This window comes from Callorhinchus milii, unplaced genomic scaffold (assembly GCF_018977255.1).
Source record: "Callorhinchus milii isolate IMCB2004 unplaced genomic scaffold, IMCB_Cmil_1.0 Scaffold1, whole genome shotgun sequence".
In the NCBI taxonomy this organism is placed as follows: domain Eukaryota; kingdom Metazoa; phylum Chordata; class Chondrichthyes; order Chimaeriformes; family Callorhinchidae; genus Callorhinchus; species Callorhinchus milii.
In genome coordinates, this window is record NW_024704742.1 from 128,616,003 (window position 1) to 128,643,491 (window position 27,489).

Below are 27,489 nucleotides of genomic sequence, written 5' to 3' on the forward strand. Positions count from 1 at the left end.
CTCATCCAGGGTAACGTCACAGAGCGCTTGAATATATAAAACTTCAGACCCTGGAATATATAAACCTCAACTTGCTAATCGCATCGACCAAATCCAATTGTGGTTATGTGTCTGCAGGAAACAGTTACAAGTCAAAAGAAATCTCTAATCTTCACAAGGATCGATGGAGAACCACAGAATAAGCCATCCCTTCACAGATGGTTTATTCTTTTAGACAGACTGATGGGGTGGGGGGGATAAGTCTCCAGTGTCACAACCCCTCTTACTTCTAAGGCAACATTGGATAAAAGTTTATAATAATCCTTACATTTGACAAAGTACCTCCCTCCACTCACGAGGATGTCTCAAAAGTGCTTCAAAGAATCTACTGCAAGTGCAGTGACTGTAATTTGGAGGCAATCCTGTAGTCTTTTGTAGTCTCACAATGAATAATCACTGAAGTAAATTTCAAAGCATGGAAGAGTTCCAAGCCCCACTTAGAATAATGTTGTTGGATTTATAATCAATGGCCCTCAAGATGTAATTTACTATTTTTAATAGCTTTCTCAATAGTGAGCTCACACAGACTGGAAATCCTCAGTCAATGATCAATGATCACATCAGGATCATTTCCATCTCAAACCTTACCAGTGGACACCACATTACTCTATGCACATCTTTTCTGCTTTTGTTCTATTTTGTATTCACATGTTACTGTCAATATTAAAATTCTTCTGTCATTTATTGGCTTTTTTGTATGTAGTTCACGGAGTTTTGAATGTTATCTATCTTCCTTATATTATTCACAAGGTCATGTTATTCATAGGATTTACTACAAGGTGCAATGACTGGGTATTTGTAGGCAAACACACAGCCAATTTGTGCACAGCAATATACCACAAGCATAACGTGAATGACCAATTTTAGTTAGGGATTGCTGGCCAATGAAACCAGTAGAAATTCTCTTCTCTGCTTGAATAGTGTCACCGGAACAGGCAGATGTTCAGGCAGATATTGGTTCAATATCTCATCCAAAGAATAGCACTTCCTATAATGCAGTGCTCTCCCAGCACAGTAATGGAGTGTCTGTGAATGTTACCAGCTGAGCAAAGCTAACCAGAGGACTCACAAATGAGCAATGCCAGATGGATGTATATTTGAATCATACCCTTGGGATTTATTCATTTGCTTTGTAATATTTGTGTATTCTTGTCTCCTAGCTGATAAAGAAATGAATTTCATTGGGTCTGCCATTGGTGGTCAGGCCTTCAGCCTTTCTGCCCCCACCCTTTGGAATTCCATCCCACAGTCCCATCGCCTCAATCCCCCCCCTTGCCTCCTTCAAGTCCAGTCTCAAGACCCTTCTCTTCGACTGCACCTTCGGTCACCCTCCTACCCCTACCCTCCCTGCCCTCCACCCCTACTAATCCCAACCCCCTGCTCAGTGCACATCTTGACTGTCCAGCACTTTGGGACATCCTCTAGATGTAAAAGGCTTTATACAAATATAATCTGTTGTTGTCTTTTAGCATTAAACTGTTAACTGTTGTGGAGTCCTGTAGCTCAGTGGTTAGAGCACTCGTTTTGCAAGCGAGAGACCTGAGTTCAATTCCAGGCAGAGGGCGAAACCTTGGGCAAGTTTCCTTACTCCACACAGAGCCTAATAATAATCCCTCCAAAACCAAAAACAATAATAAATTGGTCATTTTCAATCTACGACTGTTTGTGGGACATTGCTGTGCGCAATTGGCTGCCGCGTTCGCCCACAAATATACAGTCAATTCACCTTACAGTGTGTTCTGTGAAGCGCTCCCGACGTGAAAAGCGCTATATCAAATGCAAGGATTATTATTATTATTATTAAAACTCATTTTGTAATATGGCAATCACTGGAATATTGTTTTTATACCCACTGGTGTTTTTCAGTTATGCAGCTTTTTCGATCTTTAACCACATCATTTAAATTCTTCATGACTTCTACAGTGATTGTAATGATTACACTATATTAACTCCTGCGAATGAAGCAAGCTCCAGACTCTTACATTGCTCAGTAGTCTACAGCTATCTGTCCATATTGTGAGAACCGTGACAACACCGAATAGTCAAAATGAAAGACACAGTTGGAAAGCGTTTGGTTTACTTCACTGGTAATATGAAAGAGTTTGGGAAATGGATTCAAGGTAAGATGTAGAGGTTTGCAAGTCCAATTTATACTTTGAGCACATTAAGCTCCCACTAAAAGCTGCCAAACATGATCCAATTTTCTAAGGAAAATAATTGAAATTCCCAACACATCCAAGTGGGAAAGACGTTGTAATGTGTCAGAAACTGTGCAGTTGATTTCTCGAAGCAAACAACTTTTCCTGACCGAGAATGTTGTGTGTACTGGAAAATAATCAAAGTACAACAATGACATTTCTGTTCAGAGATATTACAAATAATAATCCATAAATTTCCATGTAGTGCCTTTCATGTTGGGAGGATGTCTCAAGGCGCTTTGCTGCATATACAGTAAAGGTGTAATGACTGTATGCATTGTGGGCGAACGCACAGATCACCACATGATCATCTGATTCTGTGATGGTTGCTAATGTTAATTTGCCTCTGTCCTATGATTCAGGTAGACTTGAATGGACCACTCTGCAGTTGGTATTTCAAAGAAATGCAAAGTTTTCTGACGTGTATTTCCCTCCAAATCCAAATTTACCTGCAAATTCTAATTAATTGTCTTATCATCTCACTGTTTTTCAATGGTACAAATTAGCTATCCAAGTTGCCTATGTAACAACCTTCGATCAATTATATTTTGTGAAATGCTTTGAGTTTTTTTTAATTTCAAAGGTGCTGTATAAATGCAAATTATTATTATTTACTATCTGTGTGACAGCGCATTTATACTCCCTAGATTGTAGAATGTAAGTTTTCAATGCAATTCCTCACTTGGTTAGCTCTAATTATAGGTAATAAAAGGTGTCACTGGTAATTTTATAATAATCTGTGAATACCATTATTCTTTGGTTTTTTTGAGCTCAATGGGCGGTGGGATTATTCTTGTGAAGCAGTTTAGTTTCATAACATTGTCTAAGATTCCTCAAATTTGTCAAATGACAGGAGCTGCCTTCATATAGAAACAAGAAACCCTAGAGTACAGTCCATTCTATAGAGTTGCAAACTTGACTCAGGAAAAATGTAATTTGCTCCTGATTTAGTAAGTACTGTACTGCTATAATAATTATATATCTGGTTAAATCCAAAGTAACGTATTGCTGAAGTCAATCCTGTTATGTCATGCATGTAATGTAGAAATCTAATTATATCCAAATTATTGTTGGTCATTGCACAGCCTGGCTCAGTTAAAGGTCCCATGGCAAAAAGAGAAGGGAATTTCTCCCGGTTTTCTGTTCTTTAATCCGCAGTATGAAATGGGTCATTCACTCATAACTGTTTATACATTATAATACATTAGAATATACAGCACAGAAACAGGCCATTCAGACCAACTGGTCTATGCCGGTATTTATACTCCACATAACCCTCCTCCTGCCTTTCCTCAGCTAAGCTTTCAAGCATAACCTTCTATTCCTTTCTCCCTCATGTACCTATCTAGCTTCCCCTTAAATACATCTATGCTATTTGCCTCAACAACTCCTCATGGTAGCATGTTCCGCATTCCCACTACTTTCTGTGTGAAGAAATGTCTTCTAACTTCCTATTTGATCTATTTGTGGGATATTGTTGTTTGCGATTTGGCTGCTGCATTCGCCTACAGATACACAAACACTACTCTTTACAGTAAATCCTGTGCAGCACTTTGAGACTCCATCCTAGATGAATGGCACCATATAAATACAAGTTGTTGCAATTGTTATCAGCCATACATCATAGCCCTCTTTAACTTACAAATACACATTCACTACACGTCACAGGTGCAAGCTTCATTATTATGGTATGGGATCTGAAGGCACATTATTTTGTGTGCCAGGCTTTGCTTGTTTTTCAGCAGGAGTTTTACTGGATCTGAGCCAGTAGGTGTTGATAATAAAAGTCTTTGTTATTGTCAGGTTGAATTGTAACTGGATTTCAATGTCCTACAACTATGCCAGGACGCATCAAAGTTCACAGTAATCGTGAATACCAACGTTTTACACCTAACCTCTGACTTGAATGCAGTTTTCAGTTACTACCACCTGCGTGATGGCACATTAATACACTGCTCTCTGGATCGGAGGGCATGGGTTTGTACACCGCAGTGCCTAGCATTGGTGAGCTCTCAATTTCAGGTAATGGGGGGGTGCCAAGAAAAGGCAAAGTGTTTCCCCAGAGAGAGGCAGATAAAATCAGATCCTTTCTGATTCAGAACAGCAGAGACGGAGGCTAGGCAACAGATGGTCTGCTTGTCCGTTCTGTTGATGAAAGCTGCTTGGCACAAGCGCATTTAGAAAGCTTAAGAAAAAAAGGGTCAGTGGAGGTAGTTGGAGGGGGAGTGAGAGAGAAAAATAGAGAGAGAGAGAGCAGAGTAGCTAATTGCTTTATGTTACATAACCTAACATTTAGAGGATGCTCTGAAAAAACACGCAGAGAAAAGAAAATGTGATAATGTTATTTTCTTTTGCAATATTCGTTGAGGACCTAAATTAATGTATTCTATTAGATTTTTATAATGGACATATGTGAGGAGAAATTAATTTACTCTATTAACACAGCATTTCAGCGTGCTTTGCAAATTGTTGAATTCTATCTTATCTTTGAAGTCAATTTTCTGCTTTCTTAAAAAAAACTTACGCAAACTGTCTTCAAAGTTTAGAATGTGTTTAAGAATTTGCCGAATTGAGGCTTGGAGGAGGGAAGGTAACCGAAGGCACGGCTGTCTTGAGATGGGCCTTGAAGGAGGCAAGGAAGGCCACAAGGCCATTCACTTCATGAATGTTTGTGGGAATCATGCTGTGTGCAAATAAAAATAAAGGGAACAACTCAATCTCTCAAGTGATTTCTTCACCAAATAACCATCTAATTCCTTCATGATCCTCCTCCCCTGACGTCCCGAGTAGTCCATTCCACATTTTCACCTCTAAGGGAGTTGAATACAAGCTGTCTGTTCACCTTCCGCCTTCTGAGCCTGAGCCCATGTCCCCTTGTGCTGCCTGACACTATCTGGCAATACAGAGAACATTTGCTTGCCAGTCCCGCTGACAGTGAGGAAATGAATATCCTGAGCAGGATGTTCGGGCCAGGTTGCAAGACATGAAACATCTTACTTGTGGATCCCCACGAAATGACAATTCAACACTGTGCTGGAGTCCTGTTACCCCTGACAACAGAACAAGCTATATCTGAGCTCAGCCAGGTTTCTGCTTTAATTGTTGCTGGATGATTAAGGTTAACCTCTACCTGACCCTATAATAATAATAATAATAATAATCCTTGCATTTGATATAGCGCTTTTCACGTCAGGAGGACGTCCCAAAGCGCTTCACAGAACACACTGTAAAGTGAATTGACTGTATATTTGTGGGCGAACGCGGCAGCCAATTGCGCACAGCAATGTCCCACAAACAGTCGTAGATTGAAAATGACCAATTTAATTATTGTTTTGGGTTTTTTGGAGGGATTATTATTAGGCTCTGTGTGGAGTAAGGAAACTTGCCCAAGGTTTCGCCCTGCCTGGAATTGAACTCAGATCTCTCACTTGCAAAGCGAGTGCTCTAACCACTGAGCTACAGGACTCCTAGGACCCTATCACCACCTAATATTTAAAAAATCGGGCGTTGGGTCAATACTTTCACTCCCTACAGCCATCTTTAGAGGTGCGGAAATAAATTTTACTGACAGAAGACATGGTCACTAAATAGTATCGACTCAACTCAATACCGTCCAGTAACTTCACTCCAGGTTAGTTATCCAAAGAAATTTAAAAGGAGTCTAGATTTACTCTGTGTAATATTGTAGAGTGCCCAGAATTGAGTAAAGTGTTGAATTCAGCCTTAACTTTGAAATCATTTTTCTACAGTTCAAATAAACTTACGGCTTCAAAATTGAGGCTGTGTTCAACATTTGCAAAATTCTCGACAACAACAAATCACATTTGTATAGAGTCTTTCACGTTGGGAGGATGTCCCAAGGCACTGGACAGTTGGGAAATTGGACTTGAGCTGGGGGTTGGGATCAGGAAGGGTGAAGGGCAGGGAGAGTACGGGTAGGAGGGTGACTGAAGGCAAGGTCGAAGAGGAGGGTCTTGAGATGTGCCTTGAGGGAGCGAGGGGCAGGGACTGTAGGATGGAGTTCCAAAGGGTGGGAGCGGAAAGGCTGAAGGCCCAATTGCCGATGGTGTCAACACTCTAAAATGCTACAAAAATAGAATAAATCTAGACACTGATAGAATTTCTCCCCAGTTGCTGCGTATTTCCTTTGATGTATTGCCATAATGCACTACCTATACCAAATGACAATCACTCTGATCTCCCTGTGTTTGGTTATATTTCAGCTCAGCCTTTTGGCGTGCAGCTTCTCGAATGGAATCTACGTGGTGTTTCCCAGGTGATTTTTGTCAATAACCCACTCAGTGGGATGACAATATTAATGGCTCTCATTCTGCAAAGTCCTTGGGTTGCACTGACAGGAGCTGTGGGACTGCTGACTTCAACACTCACGTCTCTGATATTGTCACAAGACAGGTACGCAGACAGCAAACACAGTGCAACGTTTAATACATTAGAGAGTCATTCAATCTCGCAAGGAGCGAGCATGTCTTTTTATTCAAATGCTTCTGCGAGCGACCATAATTTGCATTTTCACATTTATATTGAAGCTGTCAGTTTGGCTCAGCCGGTAGCATTCTTGCATCTTGGTTGAGGTCTGTGTGAGTACAAGACTCACACCAGGGTTTAGGATCCTAGAACACATAAATTGCAACACCTATTCCAGTCTGACACTTCAGATAGTCCTGCTCTGACGGAGTGTCTACCATTGAATGAGTTGTGGAACTGAGGTCTTTTCAGGGGGACAACAGAGATCCTTTGGACCATTTGTTCTCCTGCTTCCAGAATTCCAATGTTTGTCTTCCCATTACAACAGTGTCCTGGCCAACAATCCCCCAGATAAATATTGGTCTTTCACTTCACAACTGTTTCTGAGACATTGCAGTGTGCAAATCGGCTACTACTTTTGCCTACAAAACACACAATCACTACACTCTCCAATAAATCCTGTGAGGCACTTTGAGACATTTTGATTATGTGATGAAATGCTATTTCAAATGCAAGGAATATTAATATTAAATGAGTCCAGAGACTTAACCTCAACAATCCTTATTGGCACCCATTCCAACAACAACAACAACAACAATAACAATTTGGATTTATATAGCGTCCTCCACGCTGGACGGAGTCTCAGAGCGCTTTATTCCAGCTGTTGATTAACCTCGGTATAAATAAATATTTCCCGGTGTCTGTCCTAAATTTGCTCTTCACAACCATAAACTCTTTTCCTGGTCTATCTGATAGTATTATCCTGGGATTATTTGTTAATCTCATTCAACATTTTATGAGCTGTATTAAAAGCTGTTTATTAATGATTGGCCTGCAAATCTGAGAGGGTGACTATAGAAATTACATAGTGCTTTGTTCATTTGGGCAAGTGAGGGGGTGAAGGACCAGCGAGACCTGGGGGTTGAAGGTGGCAGGACAGGTAGATAAAGCTGTTAAAAATCCATATGGGATACAAAGCTTCATAAATAGGAGCATAGAATACAAAAGTCAGGAAGTTATGATGAACCTTTATACAACACTGGTTAGATCTCGGCTAGAGACTGTGTTCAGTTCTGGGCACCACACTTCAGGAAGGATGGCAAGGCATTGGAGAGGGTGCAAAGGAGATTTACCAGGATGGTACCAGGAATGAGGGACATCAGTTATCAGGAGAGGCTAGAGAAGCTAGGATTATTCTCCTTGGAGCAGAGAAGGTTAAGAGGAGACTTAATGGAAGTCTCAAAATTAAAGTTTTAAAAATTATGAGGGGATTCGATAGGGTGAACAAGGAGAAAGTATTTCCACTGATGGGTGGGTCGGTAACCCAAGGACACCGATTTAAAATAGTTGTTAAAAGAAACAGAGGAGAGGTGAGGAGAAATGTTTTCACACAACAACAACAACGTGGATTTATATAGCGGCCTTCACGGCGGATGGTGTCTCAGAGCGCTTCACAGTAATGAATCCCGGGGCCGAGTCAGGGGGAGGGGCAGGAAGGTGACCAAAGGCACGGTCGAAAAGAAAGGTCTTCAGTAGGGACCTGAAAATAGGAAGAGAGGGAGTGAGGTGAAGGGAGTGAGGAAGGGAATTCCAGAGCCTCGGAGCATAGTGGCTGAAGGCACGGCTGCCGAGGATGGAGCGGAGGCCTCGGAGGATGAGGAGGAGGAACGAAGGCAACGGGTACTGTTTTGAGGAGAGGAGGTCAGAGAGGCAGGGGGGTGCAGAGGAGTGGAGGGGTTTGAATACAAACGTGAGGATCTTGAAATCGATCCTCTCTGGGGTAGGCAGCCAGTGCAGTCTGGCAAGGACTGGGGTAATCGGGGAACGTAGTTTGGTGCGGGTGAGAATGCGGGCGGTAGAGTTTTGGATGATTTGGATTTTATGGATGATGGTGGATGGGAGACCGGCGAGGAGGGCGTTAGAGTAGTCCAGCCTTGGGGTGACAAAGGCATGGATCAGGATTTCAGCGGCCTTTGGAGAGAGGTATTTGCGGAGACGGGCGATGCATCGGGGGTGGAAGAAAGCGGTGCTGGTGAGAGACCGGATGTGGCGGAGGAAGGACAATTGGGGGTCGAATCTGATGCCAAGGTTGCGTACACAGTGAGTTGTTATGTGAAAGGCGCCATACAAATGTAATCTTGATGTTGTTCAGATCTGGAATGCATTGCCTGAAAGGTTGGTGGAAGCCGATTCGATAACAACTTTTTAGAGAGAAGTAGATCATTATTTGGGGAGGACAAGTTTGCAGGGTTATCGGGAAAGAGCAGAGGAGTGGGATTGATTTGGATAGCTCTTTTCAAAGAGCTGGCACCGACAAGATAGACTGAATGGCCTCCTTCTGTGCTCAGAAAATAGAAAAGAAAAAAAAGTGTTATACTTCCCATGTTGTGTGTAAATTGGATGCCAGGGATCCACTCCAAAATACAGTCACTACACTTTACAGTAAATCCATCAAAGCACTTTAAGACATTAAAGGCACTATGCCAGATGCAAGGATTATTATTATATTTTTGACTGATTCGGTGAATGCATTTGCTGACAGTAGAGAATGTTACAGTATAAATATTTGTGAACTGCAGTGAGTCAGTCAGTGTTTTATGAAGAAATGGCACAGTATTGAAGAGTTATTGACTGATGTTTTGAAATGTGTTATTTTGATTTGGCTGCCACAGAAAAATTCAGCAAGAAAATTGAAAAACAAACCAAACTGTACAGAGACGGAATAGTTTTGTGTTTCATTAAACGTTCCCTTCTATTTGGACCTGGATTGTGCTAGTGTTTAAACGCTTGAACTGCATGTTTTATTTGCTCAAGAAGTGTGGGTTGACAGAATACTATTGTAAAATTGAATTCTAGTAAATATATAATGACCTTCCAAAGAAATTTGTTCTTGGATTAGAATTTCTAGAACCTAGATAACATAAGAAAACACAGAATGAGAAAAGGCTATTTGACCTTATCATGTACAACATCAAATGACTGAGTGATATACACAAAAAGGGGCCATTTAGCTCAACTCATCTATGCCTGTGTTTATGAGGTTCCATCCACCCGAATTCCCTTCCCCAACCTCCCCCACTCCATGACCCCACTCTGTTCCCTTCTCCAGCATCTATGCATAGAATTTCCTCTTATATACATTACATTAATGTTTTCTTTTTGAACCACGGCTTCTGGCAGTGAGTTCCACATTCTCATTCAAGCCCACTGCTTCCACAGACTATGGCAATCATTGATTTACCTCACTACTCTGTCTCCAGGGGAAATGCTTTCATATTGATAATCCTCAATCCACAAATATAATCCACTTTAAACACCACTCCCACCATAAGGCTATTCAGCCTTGCTTGGTTTCTTCATCAGACAATGATGTGACTGTCTCTTTAATAACATTGCAAAGGCAATCCTATTCTCAATTCTGTACCTTGTGCTGTTCCAACTTGGCTGCCAAGTTTACCTACCAAAATGAACCGTCACTACACTCAGTTCACAGTATATCCTGTGAAGAGCGTTGAAAAATCCTCTGGACATCAAAGGCACTATATCAAATGTAAGGATTATTATGATTATTATTTTATTCCTTACCAATATGCTTCCCCAGGGTGGCATCATCTGCAGGTATGGGGGTCAGTGTTCACATGTATATCGATGACACCCGCCTCTGCTTGTCTGCTTCCCTCCTCGATTCCAAGACAGTTCGGCTCTGGAACTCCATTCCCCAGTGCCTTCGCCTTGCTTCCTCCCTTTCCTCCTTTAAGGCCGGTCTCAAGACCTTTCTCTTCAACCGTGCCTTCAGCTCCCCTCGCGACTCTCTACCCCCTCCTCGCTCCCTCCCTTCCCTCACCCTGACCATTTCCCCCCTGCTCGGGTCCCGACCCAACTGTCCAGCGCCTTGGGATGGCCTCCCGACGTGAAAGACGCTCTATAAATGAAATCTTGTTGTTGTTGTTGCTCGATTGACTGTCAGTCACCAAGTACTGAATGAATCTTAACTTCCTTTGGGAACAAAACGTAAACCTTCTTGTTCGGTTCTCGCAAATATTTTCTGATCTCAAGCTCTGACTCCATCAACCTACTCATTTAGGTTTAATTACCTGAGGAGTCCTGTACACAGTGGTTAGAACACTCATCTCACAAGCAAGACACCTGGGTTCAATTCCCAGCACATCTATCACTCATGTTGTTGCCAGTTTCCACTGGCATAGGTAGAGAGTATTTCAGGGATCCTTGCCCTGAAACTTCAAATCCCTTTGGTGTCTCACCCCTCTCTACCTGTGCGATCTTCTCTAACCATACACTCTTGTCTATACTTCTGTTCTTCTGACTGGCCAAATACCATTCTTCACTTTCTAAATCCCACCATTGGTGGACAAGCCTTCAAACACTGTGCTCTTCTCTCTTCCAAAACCTCTTTGCCTCATTTTCTCTCTGTGGCTTCCAAACATTCTTTAAAACATATTTACTCCACGCACCTCTGTTTATCTAGCAGTAAATAGGAACCCAGTTATTCATCGATTGGCAAATTGCTTTTCCAGGGGTAATATTCCCTTTTTAAAAAAATAATGTGGGCATTCAATCTACGATAGTTTGTGGGACGCTGCTGGGCTTAATTGGCTGCCACATTTCACCTACAAAATACAGTCAATTCACTTTACAGTATATTCTGTGAAGCACTTTGAGACGTCTCAAAGACATGACAAGGCGCTATATCGAATGCAATGATTATCATTATTATTATTTCTGACCTTGCTTTTGGTCACCATCCTTTAACTCTCCTTGTTCAATGCTTAACATAATTGTTAAGACATCTGGGACATTGTGTGTGAAAGGGGCCTTATAAGTGAATGGTATTGTTGAGAGCTGTTGAATAGATTTATATTGCTACTGATGGTTGAGGTGGATTGGGGAGTGATCTTACAACTTCAGTTATACTAAAATTTTAGCATCAACCGTCAGCAGTGACAGGGCAAAAGTAATGGCTCAGCTACCATGCTGTGTGCAAATCTGTGGATCTGTTGGTTTCGTCCACTCGACTTATCATGTGCAATGCTGCGTTTTTACAATTTGTTATTGAAATCGACAGAGTGGTTTCAATTCTACGTGTTTTTTTATGCTTATTTTACTTTTTTACATATTTTTAAAAATATGCACAGTGCTGGCTTACTCTGTCCTGGAGAAGTTTTTTTAATCTCTGTCTCTCTCTCATTCACTCTCTCTCCATTTTCAAATGGTTTTAAGCGTGAACCTTGAAGGTTTCTCTCTGTGTTAGTTCTGGTCGGAGTAGTGATGGGTGTGAGACTATAACAATAAATTACCATGGAAACTGGGCACAATGGAAGGCAACATCCACCCGGAATATCTTCAGCACAGTTTGAAGACACTGAATTTGGCTCCGCTCCAAGATCTGCTTCAACCGCTTGAGCTCTTTATTCTTTTTTTGTTCCCTTGCTTAATTAAACTTCACCATGCAAATTCCTCCCCCCTCCCCCACCACCCAATTCCCCCCATTTCTCTGACTTTCCCTGTTTGCTGCACCAAAGAGGCTGAAAATTCCTCCCGCTCTCATTGTTGCAAAGTTATGTTGTATTAGAAGTAAAAGCTGTGTAGAATTGTGGAAAATTCTTAAAATTTGTCTTAAATCTGGAAGCTGTTTTTCCTCATTTCTTAAAAAAGAACTAAAGGTTTTCCAATTTAAGATTGGATTTAAAAATTATTCCACAATTCTGCTCAAGTTTAAATTTTAAGACAAGATAGGCTAAGACTTGGTAGAACTTTGGGCCTCGGTTGCACTAACCTACTTTATCAGGAGGGAAAGGCAGTCTAACCTACAGAGACCTAAATATAAATCTTTGATGTTACGTTTTAGTCAGCTGAATGGTGTGAGAAAGAAATTGCTAACTGAATGCTAATTACAGTCTAGATTGTCATTGGACTTACTAAAGGTCTGCAAGTTCTATGGTCTGAGACTTAATACCATTTTTCTCAGATTGTACAGAATTTTGGAGTGTTTTCTGCTGTTCCTTTTAAATACCAATCTTATGAACATAATATTTACTCCCATGCTGTGTAGCACTGCACTGGCATTTGTGGAATTGTTTTCATACTTAACCGTGAGCTCATAAATTACCAGGTTTCAAGATCTTAATAAATAGATAAATAAAAATCATGCATTATCTTTCAAGAGCAATCTTACATTTTCTGTTGGTTTTACAGAGTTAGATAGAGTTATACTACAAGAACAACAACTTGGATTTATACAGCACCATTTATGCAGGGTAGGATCTCGGAGCACTTAACAACAACAACAAAATTATATTTATAGAGCGCCTTTCATGTCGGAAGGACATCCCAAGGCGCTGGACAGTCAGGGGTCAGGACCCGAACATGGGGGAGGGGTAGGGTAGGGTTGAGGGAAGGCAGAGAGGTGGGAGGGCAACTGAAGGCACGATTGAAGAGGAGGGTCTTGAGACCGGCTTTGAAGGAGGCAAGGGAGGAAGCGAGGGAATGGGACTGTGGGATGGAGTTCTTGAGTATGGGGACAGAGAGGCTGAAAGCGGGAGACATGGAGCAGACCGGAGCCCACTGAATGGAGGGAGCGGGTAGGTTGGTAGGGAGTCAGTAGGTCAGAGAGGTAGGAGGAGGCAAGGCCATGGATGGACTTGAAAGTGAGAACAAGGATCTTGAATTCAATCCTCTGAGGGATGGGGAGCCAGTGGAGTTGGGCAAGGGTGAGAGTGATGGGGTCACGGAGCCTGGTGCATGAGAGTACATGAGCTGCAGAGTTTTGGATGATCTGGCACTGGCACTCGCAGAGGTCGAAACCGAGCCAGGGAAAGGGAGTTGGTGACCATAGGCACGGTCAAAGAGGAAGGTCATCAGGTGTGAGCTAAAGATGAACAAGGAGGGGGTCAGCCAGAGGGATTGAGCCAGAGAGTCCCACAGTTTCTGGGCGCAGTGGCTGAAAGCACGGCTGCCGATGGTGGATCGGCATAGAAACAGGTCATTTCAAGATGACTCTCTTAATAATAATAATAATAATAATAGTTATTATTATTAATAATCAGGCTGACAGACTCTTACCATTACAGTGTCTTTTTCTAAACTAGTATGCATTGAGGCTGTTTAGAACATATAATAATAATAAAGAAGCAGACAGGACCTTAGTTTAACCTCTCATCCAAAGGACGGCAACCCCTAGACTATGAGCTCAAACTCCTGATGTGAGACTTCTACCCAAAACCTCCTGCCTCAGAGGTAAGAGGGCTATCAATGGAGCCAGGCTGACAGACTCTATGTGATCAATTCTATCTTTGAACAGTGAAAAGTGTCTTTATACACAGGGAAATTAATGACTGGAGTAGGTTACCAGGAAGGATAGTTGAGGCCAGAATCCTTGATTCATTTAAGAAACAGTTTGATGCTATAATGGGAGGATGGTAGGTTGGGGATTTTGGAAGAAATAGATCAAATGGCCTAAAGGATCTTGTTCATTCAAATCTCCCTGTAACCTTGTGATTGATTTACCATCCATATTAATATGGGTGAGAATTTAAATCCTATCATAGTCCTTTGCTTCTGTATCTGAAACACACACAATATCAAAAATATATTTGAGAAACAAAGCCATGTTCAAAATAAAACAAAATTGTCCTTGTCCTATCCTTTGGATACGCCTTGCATTTGATATCAGTTTGTATTTCACTGGTACCTAAGAGGTAGTGCTAAACTTATAGAAGTCATTAATCGGAGTACAGTTGCAGAGTGCAATATTGTGTCCAGTTTTGATTATCCCACTTTAGGAAGAACGTCAAGACAATAGAGGGGGTGCAGAGGAGATTTATCTGGATGATACTGGGGATGACTGGTTTGGCCTATAAGCAGAGACTGGAAAACTTTTTCTGTTGGAACATAGAAGGTTGAGGAATACCCTTATAGAGGTCTTTAATATTGATAAAGTCAAAAGGAAGAAATTATTTACACTGGTCAGTGAGTCAATGCCTAGAGAGTATCAAGTTAAGATAGAAAATAAGCAAATAATAAAAATGTTCCTTGCATTTGATATAGCTCCTCATCATATCTTCGAGACATCTCAAACCATTCACAGAATATACTGTCTAGTGAATTAACTATATATTTTGTGGATAAAACGTGAATTGCTCACAGCAGTGTCTCACAAACAGTTTTGAATTGAGTGACCACTAACAACAACAACAACAAGATTTCATTTATAAAGCGCTTTTCACGTCGGGAGGACGTCCCAAGGCGCTGGACAGTTGGGTCGGGACCCGAGCAGGGGGGAGCAGGGTGAGGGGAGGGAAGGGAGGGAGCGAGGAGGGGGTAGAGAGTCGAGATGGGAGCTGAAGGCATGGTTGAAGAGAAAGGGAGGAAGCAAGGCGAAGGCATTGGGGGATGGAGTTCCAGAGCCTCAGGGCTGAGAGGCTGAAGGCCCGGCCGCCGATGGTAGGGCGGTTGGGGCGGGGGATGTGGAGCAGACCGGAGCCAGAGGAACGGAGGGTATGGGCTGGTAAGTAGGGGGATAGCAGGTCGGAGAGGTAGGAGGGAGCAAGGCCGTGAATGGCCTTGTAGGTGAGGATGAGGATCTTGAATTCGAAAGTATTCAAGTATTCAAGACCAAAGTATTATTATTACAAACACAAAAACAGAAGTCGCTGGGAACACTCAGCAGGTCAGGCAGCATCTATGAAGAAAGGAAAGTGAGTCAATGTTTCGGATCCACAGCACTTCATCAGAACTGGGGCATGTTGGGAGGGAGAGGCTTTTAAGGGCTATCCGAGAGGGGGGAGGCAGGGCAAGGAAGACAAAGGAGAAAATGGGGTAGAGGACAGGGGATGAAGGGTTAAAGAGGTGTCAATGATGCAAAACAAAAGGGGGGATTGCAACATAGCAGGGGAATAGAGGTGTTAATACTGCAGAACAAAAGGTGGGAAAAAAGAACCTGCAACAAAACAGGCAGATCAGGGAGACAAAAGGTGTGTCTGGGACCCAGATGACATGGTAATGGTCACAGAGGAGGGGGAGGGGGAAGGTGAGCTGTTATGATCTGAAATTGTTGAAATCAATATGGTGGCCGGAGGGCTGTAAGCTCCTTAGCAGATAAATGAGGTACTGTTCCTCCATCTTGGGCTGTGGCTCACTGGAACAGTGTAAGAGACCGTGGATGGAGAGGTCAGAGTGTGAGTGGGAGGGAGAGTTGAAATGGCAAGAAAGTGGAAGTTCAGGGTTCTCCTTGAGTACAAAACGGAGGTGTTTGGCAAATTGGTCACACAATCTGCATTTCGTCTCGCCATTGTGGAGGAGACCACACCGTGAGCAACAACAACAACAACAACTTGGATTTATATAGCGCCCTCCACGCCGGACGGCGTCTCAGCGAATGGAGCAAATTACATTGGTGGTAGTACCCGTAAATCGCTGTCTCACTTGAAAACTATGTTTGGGGCCGAGACAGTGGTATGGGAGGAGGTGAAAGGGCAGGTATTGCATCTCCTGCGCTGGCATGGGAAGGTGCCGGAGGGAGCAGAGAAACCGTTAGTGGTGACGGAGGAATGAACCAGGGTGTCACGAAGGGAAAGATCCCTTCACAATGCTGAGGAGGGAGGGGAAGAAAATATATTTTTAGCGGTTGGGTCACACTGGAAGTGCCGTAAATGGTGTAGAATTATTTGTTGGATGTTGAGGCTGGTGGGGTGGAAGGTGAGGACTAGGGGGACCCTGTCACAGTTCTGGGAAGAGGGGGAAGGGATGAGGGTAGAGTTGCGGGAAATAGGGCAGACATGGTTGAGGGCCCTGTCCACCAGAGTGGATGGGAATCCTCGGTTGAGGAAAAAGGAGGACATTTCAGCTGCTCTGGTGTTTGAAAGGTGGCATCGTCAGAGCAGATGTGGTGCAGGCAGAGGAACTGGGAAAAGGGAATGGTGTCTTTACAGGAGGTGGGGTGGGAGGAGGTGCAGTCCAAGTAGTTGTGGGAGTTGGGAGCTTGTAAAAGATACCTGTTGATAATCTATGCCCCGAGATGGAAATGATGAAGTCGAGGAAGGGAAGAGTCGGAGATGGATCATGTGAATGTTATGGAGGAAGGTGGAAACAAAATTGGTGAATTTTTCCAACTTACTGCAAGGGCAGGAAGCAGCTCCAACACAGTCATTGATGTACCTGAGGAACAGGTCAGGGAGCGGACCTGAGTAGGCCAGGAACAAAGCATGTTCCAGGTGGCCAACAAGCAGGCAGGCATCGCTGGGACCCATGCAGGTTTCCATAGCAACACCTTTCACTTCGAGGAAGTGGTTGGAGTTGAAGGGGAAGTTGTTCAATGTCAGAACAAGTTCAGCCAGACGGAGGAGGGTGATGGTGGATAGAGCCTGGTTAGGCCGCTGCTCAAGGTGAAAGAGGAGGGCCTGTAGGCCGTCCTTGTGGGGGATGGAGGTGCAGAGGGACTGAATGTCCATTGTGAATAAGAGACGGTCAGGGCCTGGGAACTGGAAATTGTTGAAGTGGCGGAGGGCGTCAGAAGAGTCACGGATGTAAGTAGGTAGGGCATGGACAAGAGGAGCAAAAATGAAATCCAAATATGAGGAGACCAGTTTGGTGGGGCAGGAACAGGCTGAAACAATACATAGTCCATAAGACCATAAGATGTAGGAGTAGGAGTAGGCCATTCGGCCCCTCGAGCCTGCCCCGCCATTCAATAAGATCATGGCTGATCTTCTAACCTAATTCCAATTACCCGCCCTATCCCCATATCCCTTAATCCCTCTATCCTTTAGAAATCTATCAACCTCAGTCTTGAATAAGTTCAAGGACTGAGCATCCACAGCCTTCTGGGGTAGAGAATTCCACAAATTCACTACCCTCTGAGTGAAGAAATGTTTCCTCAACTCAGTTCGAAAAGGCTGACCCTTAATCTTGTGACTATGACCCCTAGTTTTAGATTCTCCAACCAGGGGAAACAGTTTCACGGCATCTACCCTGTCAAGACCCTTAAGAATCTTATAGGTTTCTATAAGATCACCTCTAATTCTTCTATATTCTGGAGAATATAGGCCTAGTTTACTCAACCTATCCTCATAGGTCAACCCCCTCATCCCAGGAACCAACCTAGTGAATCTATGCTGCACCACCTCTAAGCCGAGTATGTCCTTTCCTAAATAAGGAGATCAAAACTGCACACAATATTCTAGGAGTGGTCTAACCAAGGCCTTATACAACTGCAGCAAAACTTCCCTACTCTTGTACTCTAACCCTTTTGCAACGAACGCCAACAAGGCATTAGCCTTCCTAATTGCTTGTTGTACCTGCATACTAACTTTTTGTGACTGGTGTACAAGGTCACCCGAATCCCTCTGAACACTAACCCTACCTAGTCTCTCCCCTCTAGAAAATAATCCCCTTTTCTATTTTTACTACATAGGTGAATAACTTCACACTTCCCCACGTTATAATCCATCTGCCACCTTCTTGCCCATTCACCTCGCCTGTCTATTTCCCTTTGCATTCTTCGTGTGTCATCCTCACAGCTTACTCTCCCACCTATCTTCGTATCATCCGTGAATTTAGATATGTTAAATTCTATTTCCTCATCTAAGTCATTGATATAAACTGTAAATAATTGAGGTCCAAGCACTGATCCTTGTGGCACTCCACTAGTCACAACCTGCCAATCTGAGAAAGACCCGTTTATCCCCACTCTGTTTTCTTCCTATTAGCCACTCTCCAATCCATGCTAATATATTACCTTTAATTCCATGGGTTCTAATCTTATGCAACAGCTTTTTATGTGGCACCTCGTTGAATGCCTCCTGGAAATCCAAATACACCACATCTACTGGTTCCCCCCTATCTAACCTGCTAGTTACATCCTCCAAAAACTCTATAAGATTTGTTAAGAATGATTTCCCTTTCGTAAAGCCTTGTTGACTCTGTCTAATCATGCTATGAATTTCTAACTACCCCACGACGATGTCCCTAATTAAGGACTCTAGAATTTTCCCTATCACCGATGTTAGACTAACTGGTCTATAGTTACTCATTTTTTGTCGCCCACCCTTCTTAAATATTGGCGTTAAGTTTGCGACCTTCCAATCAATGGGAACCGTTCCAGAATCCAAGGAATTTTGAAAGATCATAAACAAAGCATCCACTATCTCTGCAGCCACCTCTTTTAAAACCCTAGGATGTAGGCCATCAGGTCCAGAGGATTTATTGGTTTTTAATTCTGTCAATTTCTCTAGTACTATTGCTTTACTGATGTTCATTTCTTTAAGTTCCTCACCAACATTAACCTCCAGGATCCCCTCTATTTTTGGTAAGTTCTCAGTGTCCTCTAACGTGAGGACAGACAACAACAACAACAACAACAAGATTCCATTTATTGAGTGCCTTTCACGTCGGGAGGACGTCCCAAGGCGCTGTACAGTTGGGTCAGGACCCGAGCAAGGGGGAAATGGTCAGGGTGAGGGGAGGGAAGGGAGGGAGCGAGGAGGGGGTAGAGAGTCGAGAAGGGAGCTGAAGGCACGGTCAAAGAGAAAGGTCTTGAGACTGTCCTTGAAGGAGGAAAGGGAGGAGGCGGCGAAGGCACTGGGGGATAGAGTTCCAGAGCCTAGGGGCTGAGAGGCTGAAGGCCCGGCCACCGATGGTAGGGCGGTTGGGGTGGGGGATGTGGAGCAGACCGGAGCCAGAGGAACGGAGGGTACGGGCAGGTAGGTAGGGGATAGTAGGTCGGAGAGGTAGGAGGGAGCAAGGCCGTGAATGGCCTTGTAGGTGAGGGTGAGGATCTTGAATTCGATCCTCTGGGGGATGGGGAGCCAGTGGAGGCGAGCGAGGGTGGGAGTAATGTGGTCGCGAAGCCTGGTGCGGGACAGTACACGAGCTGCAGAGTTCTGAATGACCTGCAGCTTGTGGAGGGAGGTGCCGGGAAGGCCGGCGAGGAGAGAGTTCCCATAGTCCAGCCTTGAGGTGATAAAGGCGTGGACCAGAGTTTCAGCAGCGTGAGGGGTGAGGTAGTGCCGTAGTCTGGCGACATTCCGGAGGTGATGGAAGGCGGTGCCAGTTGTGGCGCGGATATGAGGGAGAAAGGACAGCTCAGGGTCGAACAGAACCCCGAGGTTCCTGACTGCCTTTGAGAGGTGGAGAGTGCAGCCTTGGATGCTGATGCTGTCAGCGCCTGAGGTGTGGAGGCGCTGACGTGAGCCAATCAGGAGGGCCTCAGTTTTGCGCACGTTGAGCTGGAGAAAGTTATCTCTCGTCCAGGACTCGATGTCGGACAGGCAGACTGTCAGGACATCGGTGGTCGTGGAGTTGAGGGTAGAGGAGGAAAGGTAGAGTTGGGTGTCATCCACATACATGTGGAAGTTAACCCCATGTCTGCGGATGATGTCACCAAGGGGGAGCATATAGAGGGTGAAGAGGAGGGGACCGAGGACAGAGCCTTGAGGGACACCGCACGAGACAGTGCGGGGGCCGGAGGAAAAACCATTTGTGGAGACAAAGTGAAGACGGTGGGAGAGGTACGACCTAAACCACTCAAGGACAGGGCCTTGAAGGTTTAGGTGGGAGGACAAGCAGTGGAGGAGGATAGCATGGTCGACCGTATCGAATGCTGCCGATAGGTCGAGGAGGACGAGGAGGCAGAGGGAGCCCTGGTCACAGATGGTCAGGATGTCATTGGTGACCTTGACCAGGGCAGTTTCTGTGCTATGGGCAGCACGGAAACCCGATTGAAGGGGTTCGAATAGTGAATGGTTGGAAAGGACAGAAGCAAAATAATTGTTTAATGACTCTGCCATTTCATTATTCCCTTTTATAATTTCTCCTGTCTCTGCCTACAATGGACCCACATTCACTTTTGATAGTCTCTTCCTCTTTATGTACTTGTAAAAACTCTTAAGATCTGTCTTTAGTTCTTAGCTAGTTTACTCTCATATTCCATTTTCTCCCTCTTAATCAGTTTCTCAGTTTTCCTATGCTGATCTCTAAAGCCCTCTCAATCCTCAGGTTTACTGCTCTTTTTGGCAGTGCTATAGGCCTCTTCTTTTAATTTTATACTTTTCCTAACTTCTCTAGTTAGTCAAGGTTGAACCACTTTCCCATGGTATTTTTATTTTTCAAGGGAATATGTGATCACTGGGAAATATGTAATATATCTTTAAACACTTGTCATTGCTGATCTAACGTCATATTTTTTAATCTAATTTCCCAGTCTATGTTAGCCAAATCTTCTCTCATACCGGCTTTATTTAGATTTAAGACCTTTGCTTCGGATTCAACTATATCACTCTCTAAGTTAATGTTAAATTCCATCTTAAGAATACAAGAACATAAGAATTAGGAGCAGGAATAGGCCATTCGGCCCCTCGAGCCTGCCCCGCCATTCGATAAGATCATGGCTGATCTTCAGACCTAACTCTAATTACCTGCCCTGTCCCCATATCCCCTAATCCCTCTATTTTTAAAAAATCTATCAATCTCAGCCTTGAAGATGTTCTTACCTTCTGGGGTAGTGAATTCCATAAATTCACTACCCTCTGAGTCAAGAAATGTTTCCTCAACTCTGTTCTAAAAGACGGCTCTGGCCTGCTCCACGTCCCCTGTCCTACCCGCCCCACCATTGGCGGGAGAGCCTTCAGCCACTCTGTCCCCGACCTCTGGAATTCCATTCCCCAGTCACTCTGCTTCACCCCCTCCTTAGCCTTCTTCAAGTCCCGCCTCAAAACCCTCCTCTTCGACCATGCCATCAGCCATCCCCCTTCCCCTCCCCTCCCTTCTCCCCCTCCGACCCCAGCTCGGGTCTGAAACGCTGTACTCTGTCCATCACCTTGGGACGTCCTCCCGACGTGAAGGCGCTATACAAATGTAATGTTATTGTTGTTGTTTGCCAATTTTCCATATGAAAACTGAAATCACCCATTATTATTGTATTCTCCTTGCTACACGCTTCACCTGCCAGGAACAAGGGTTGAGGCAGAATCCATATTGACTTTCAAAAGGGTACCAGATCAATATTTGAGAACAAGGATATGGGGAAAGAGCAGGAAAATGGGACTGAAAGGATTGCTCTTTAACAGAACCAGCACAGACCCAATGAGACGAATTGGCCGCCTTCGTAAACTTCTGTGGTTCAATAGTAAGGTAGACTGATATATTCACGGGAGGAAAAAACATTACATCAAATGCTTTAATGTAATGTTGTGTTTTGATGCCAGGCCAAAAAAAAACTTTACTCCACCGTGAATAATAAACCACTCTGATATCTTCAGGCTAAGGCAGCTGTGACGTATGCACTTCATATAACATATAACACTCCAGCTGGACACAAGTTAGCTTGTGATGGTCAGACGCTGCACCTGAAATCACCTGTAATGTAATGAATATTACTGCCATTAAACCATAGCTTCAATTTGCACCAGTTCAGCCTTCCTTTGTTAGTTGCTTTATGACTCATTTATCTCATTTAATCTAGGTACCAGTAGCCTTGTTTGTTTTAAATTTGTTCTGGCAGTTTATATAAGGGAGCTTCTAAGCAAAATTACTTTCTAGCTCGATAAATTATCTTATCCTGCAGTGTTTCTGTAAAAAAACATTATTTTGTGGCTAAGATGTAATTTCTTGTGTGTTGAAACAATGGCTACGTGATGTGCTAATTATCACAAGTAATAACTAGCACATCATGTGTCGCATTTCCCTCCCCACCTCCCCAGAATTGTTTTTAAGCTTACATTCTTTCGGTAAATGTACACACTTGCTAGCTTTAATAATCCATTAAAAAGAATAATAATTTGGACACTCAATCTGACTGTTTGTAGAACACTGTTGTGTGCAATTGGCTGCCGCGTTTCGCCCACAAAATACACAGTCAATTCACTTTACAGTATATTCTGTGAAGCGCTCTGAGACGTCTTGAAGACATGATAAGGCGCTATATAACAAATGTAAAGATAATCATTTATTATTATCATAACACAGATGGATGTTTCTGACAATTTATCACTTGCAGGATTTTAATAATCTTCACCCAGCCAAGTAGATGTAGATTCACTTCCAGTGCTTATCCATTTTGATCTTGTTACACAGCGAGGACATCGCAGCAGGCCGCCACGGCTACAACGGGATGCTGGTTGGAATCCTGATAGCACTGTTCAGTGACAAAGGCGACTGGTATTGGTGGCTGCTGATACCTTCTTGTCTGATGGCCGCCTCATGGTATGTTATAAACATTACAACAACAAGCCGCCAATTACATTTCATGTCAGAAGGACGTGCCAAGGAGCTGAATAACAAACAGTTCAATGCAGAGTTATGTTTTGGGTGAAATTTGGCGTGCCATCTGGGTTGCCTGACACGCGTTAAAACTCATCGCTGTAGATTTCATCTTTCTATCTTTCTTTTAATCTTTCTGCTGCTCAGCACAAGTAGGTTGATCATAGGCTCAAGAGCGTAATAAAACTACAATCGTCTCTCGTTATTAAGAGTCTGCAAGGCAGACTGAGAGTTCCACATATGAATGCCATCTTCAGCAGTCTTTCCTCTTCAACTGTACCTACGGTCACCTCCCCTTTCTCTCCAGCTCGGTGTTAAACATGCCATTGTTCAGTGCTCTGAGATGCTACCCAGTGTTGTTATATCAAATATAAGAATTCTTACAAATTTTGCAAATGGTTTAACTTATGGAGTGTAGAATTTGTAAGTATTTCACAACAGGTATGACATGATAAGTATCATATGAAACGCCATTAATTTCACCCCTGTATTTCACTTCCAGCACTTTCATCTTCAGTGGGTTAAAGTCACTCTTTGAACCGTGGGACCTGCCTGTCCTCGCTTTCCCCTTCAACACTATGCTGATCTTGTACTCAGGGGCCACTGGCCGCAACAATCAACATTTCCCTCAAGTTCACATCGGGCCACAGACTACACCAACTAATGTCACAGCACCAGAGCTAAACGTACTCATGGTGAGTGAAAGATAAGAGCTAGTGGAGCTGAGCATTAGATAAAGAGCCCGCAAGTTCGCCAGAGTATCTGCTTTGACTGCAGAACAAGAAAGGTATCTTTCTGCTGCTGAACACTAGTAGATTGATCGTATGATCAATAGCATAATAAAGCTACAATTGTATCTAATGCGCAGCGTTTTAGGATAATAATATGATGCACCGCATACACTGCCCTGACCTCTAATATAATGAGCACTGTTTATTGCTCCCTCACTAAAGAGCAACAATATAAAATTGCTGCTTCTCTATAATGCATTGCTGTTTATCCCCAAAGACAGCCTGCTCAGGAGCATTCGGTTGAAATTTAGGCTGGCGTTTGGAATGGCTGCATTTGTGAACAGTGCAACAGTGCAGCTGAGGAAATAATGTAGAATTATTTTGTTGAAATATTGAATTACATTATTAGGAAGCAGGGATATGGTAAATGCCAACAGCCTGCTTATGATTCAGTATTGTATTTAGCGCTGAAAATATAGGATTGCACTAGATTTAATTCGCACATTCTATTCCTGAAAAGGATATCCATAGTAACTTAAGTGGTGCAGGCTGCAATTTGTCAAAGCTGCTGTATTCATTATATCGGTAATTTCATAGGCCCACAGTGGAACTGGCAAATAAATAAAAGATAATTGTTACTCAGTTCCCTGCAGATAATCTTTCCAACCAACTTTTGTTTAAACAAATCTATAATTTTGATCATACAACATCATAAAATTCATCTTAAAGACAATGATTTGCACCTACCTCCACTGCCTCCACGGCCCATGCTTTCCCATTTACCACTCTCCTGTCTTATCCGAATTTCTGCTTCAATGCCTTTGCTCCTAAATGCAGACGCCATAAATTTTGAAATTCACAGGGTCCAGATTTCGCTAAGCGTTGACCTGTAAATGTCAGCACTGAAATCCAGACAGTCCTTCAGAGCAATTTTATTTCCATTTATGAATCCATCATAATGTGATCATTTCCACGAAATAATATCGGGACCAAAATGTGATGTTTCATAACAGATTTAGATTTGATGGGAAGGCACCATCTTTCTTCCAGTGGCCAGTGTAGTGATTTTGTATCAGAAAGGAGGGCAGTTCACAGACGACCAGCTTAAACCAATTTAAGTTCAGACGATATATCATGAAGCAGCCCCTCAATCAGGCACAAAATGCCCCACGCCGTGTCTTGGAACTCACAATCCAAGTTGACATTCCAATGCAGTGCTGGGGATGTGCAGTGCAAGGTCTTCATGCCCCAGCACCTCCCTATTTCTCCGATCTCCTCAGACCCAACTCCCCCTACGCACAGTTAAAGGTGTTCCCCACCATCAGTGGCCAACTTCTGAAATTCTCTGCCTCTATCCTTCTATCTCGCCCCTTCTCTACTTCTACCTTTTCTTTTCAAAGAGCCAACACAGACATGATGGGCTGAATGGCCTCCTTCTGTGATGTATAATTCTATGATGTGCAAATCCACCTTAAAACCTTCCTCTTCGACCACGCATATGATCACCTCCCCCCTCCCTTTACTAGCTCAGTTTCCAATGTAAGAGGAAACTTGACACTTATGTGAGGGAGAACGGAACAGAGGGTTATAGGAGATGGAAATGGAGGCTTGGGGTGGGGTGAGGCTGGGGGTATAAATACCAGTACTGACTAGTTGAATTGAATTGGCTGTTTCCGTGATGTGTCATTCCATGTAACTATGCTCTTGTCATTTGCCTGTTGGCTAGCCTGTGGGCTGTGAGCTACTCTCCAGAATGTTTCTATTTTCGGATAACTTTTTTTTCGGATATCTTAAAAAGACCGAAACTTAAGAACTGTCGTCTTTTTTCAGTCTTTTCAAAACACAGTTTGATGACAGAGCACTGATGCCAAAACTAAACATTTATGTGTTCCATTGGGATTCTGGCCAATAGATTTTTTTTTAGCAAATTAACACTGGAGGCACTTCACTCACCACTGCTTATGATTTAAATAGTCCCACCACCCCCTAACAGCTGGAAGACAAAGTCTTTCTATGAGCACTAAAGCAATTCAAACATTAATATTATTTGTGAATCTGCTAAAGAAAAAAAAGACACATTCATCAGACGAGCATTAAACTACAAATGTGTCACATTTTTATGAGGCTCTTACTTCAATCATGTTACGACTATGTCTTTTTTTATTTTATTATGAATAAGTTATTAAGGATAAATTCTGTATGTGGTAGAAGAATTTAACACATGGTAATACTTGTAATATTTCAAGTACAAATAATAAACAATTCACAGTTCCCCATTTCTGGATAGTTAGCATAAGCAAACTGAACACTTTTCAGCTCATAATAGAAGTTAGCATTCCAGTGCATTGTTGGAGGTGCTGTCCTTCAGAGGAGGTTACTGTAAGTGCAGTCAAAGAAATAGGTCTTAATGTGGAATTTAAAGATAGATAAAGAGGGGGCAAAGCAGAGAATTGAACAGGGAAAACAGCCTATTAATGTCCACCTTATTGAATACTTTCATCATTTTAAGCATCTCTAAGGTCCCTCTCAATCATATTACACTCATGTTGCTTTGCAGATTAGCATCAAACCAATTTATGATAAAATGTGAAATATTCAAACTAATGGATTAGAAACGCTGTTGGAGGCCAATGACTCTGTACTTATTTAATCACTTTCTAAAATTGAATCACTGAAATGTAATTTTGTTCCTCGTTGCAGCTTTTGAGGGCAATCCCAATTGGAGCAGGCCAAATCTATGGCTGTGATAACTTTTGGCCTTCTGTGATTATCTTAATGGCAGTTTTTCTATCATCTCCCATCCTTTGTGCACATGTTATCGTAGGCTCTGCAGTGGGTATTGCAGCAGGTAAGCCACGTTTTATTTCACACATTCTGCAAGATATTTTGCCTTCCTCTTGGCAGAGGGGAAAAGGTTGAAATCTGAAAATGGTTAATGCCGACTTCAACATATGTTGATGTACAGTCAATTCACTTTACAGTATATTCTGTGATATGCTTTGAGACATCTCAAAGATGTGATAAGGCACTATATCAATGGCAAGAATTATTATTATTGTATATCTGAACACGTTCACATTTTACTATTGTTTTTTACTTCTGTGCTTCCCATCGGTCATATCTGTTGTACCACAAATCTCAATATCTTTGTCTTTCAAATGCCTGTATGCAGATAAACTCAGAAATAAGCTTTATATCCTACACAGCGTTCCTCCCCTCCTCTCCCCCCATCCTCTCCAGCACTTTATAAGCTGTTAGTGACTTTTGAGCTGAATCTTTGTGTTAATTAGTACATCAGGGTGGACTCTAGGAACATTTTGTCTCAAAATTTAAGATCAGCTGCACAGAAAATGTGGAAGCTTCTTAAAACAAATCTTAATTTGGAAGTCATTTACTGTAGTTCTTAAAAAAGTTTGTAAATTAAGATGGCATTTAAGAATTTTTCACAGTTCACAAAATGGCCTTGCACGCTAAGACTAGGTGGAATTTGGAGCCTTCGAAATCTTGTACTCTTCCTATGGCACTCACACCAGAGTCGGAAAGTGAATGTGCCTGTATCCACACATCACACTAAAATAACAATTCTTGCATGTGGGAGGTCGTCTCAAAGTGCTTCACAAGATTTATCGTAAAGTGTAGTGACTCTATTTTGGTGGCAACCAATTTGCCACCATTTAGGTGGACAAATAGCAATGCACACACCACTTACAGCAACAGTGGAACTGACCATTCAATACAATGGTAACATCCATTGGCAGCGTGTA

At 42.9% G+C, this 27,489-nt stretch overlaps 1 protein-coding gene across 1 annotated transcript in view; it reads left to right on the forward strand.

The window, feature by feature from the left end:
* Positions 1 to 2,031: 2,031 nt before the first annotated feature.
* The window catches only part of LOC103181015 (urea transporter 1-like), a 33,478-nt gene continuing 8,020 nt past the window's right edge, over positions 2,032 to 27,489 (forward strand). Inside the window, 5 exon segments of the mRNA NM_001292900.1 lie at positions 2,032 to 2,159; positions 6,461 to 6,650; positions 22,809 to 22,937; positions 23,497 to 23,689; positions 26,426 to 26,573. Coding sequence (NP_001279829.1) covers positions 2,087 to 2,159; positions 6,461 to 6,650; positions 22,809 to 22,937; positions 23,497 to 23,689; positions 26,426 to 26,573 — 733 coding nt within the window. The 5' untranslated portion in view covers positions 2,032 to 2,086.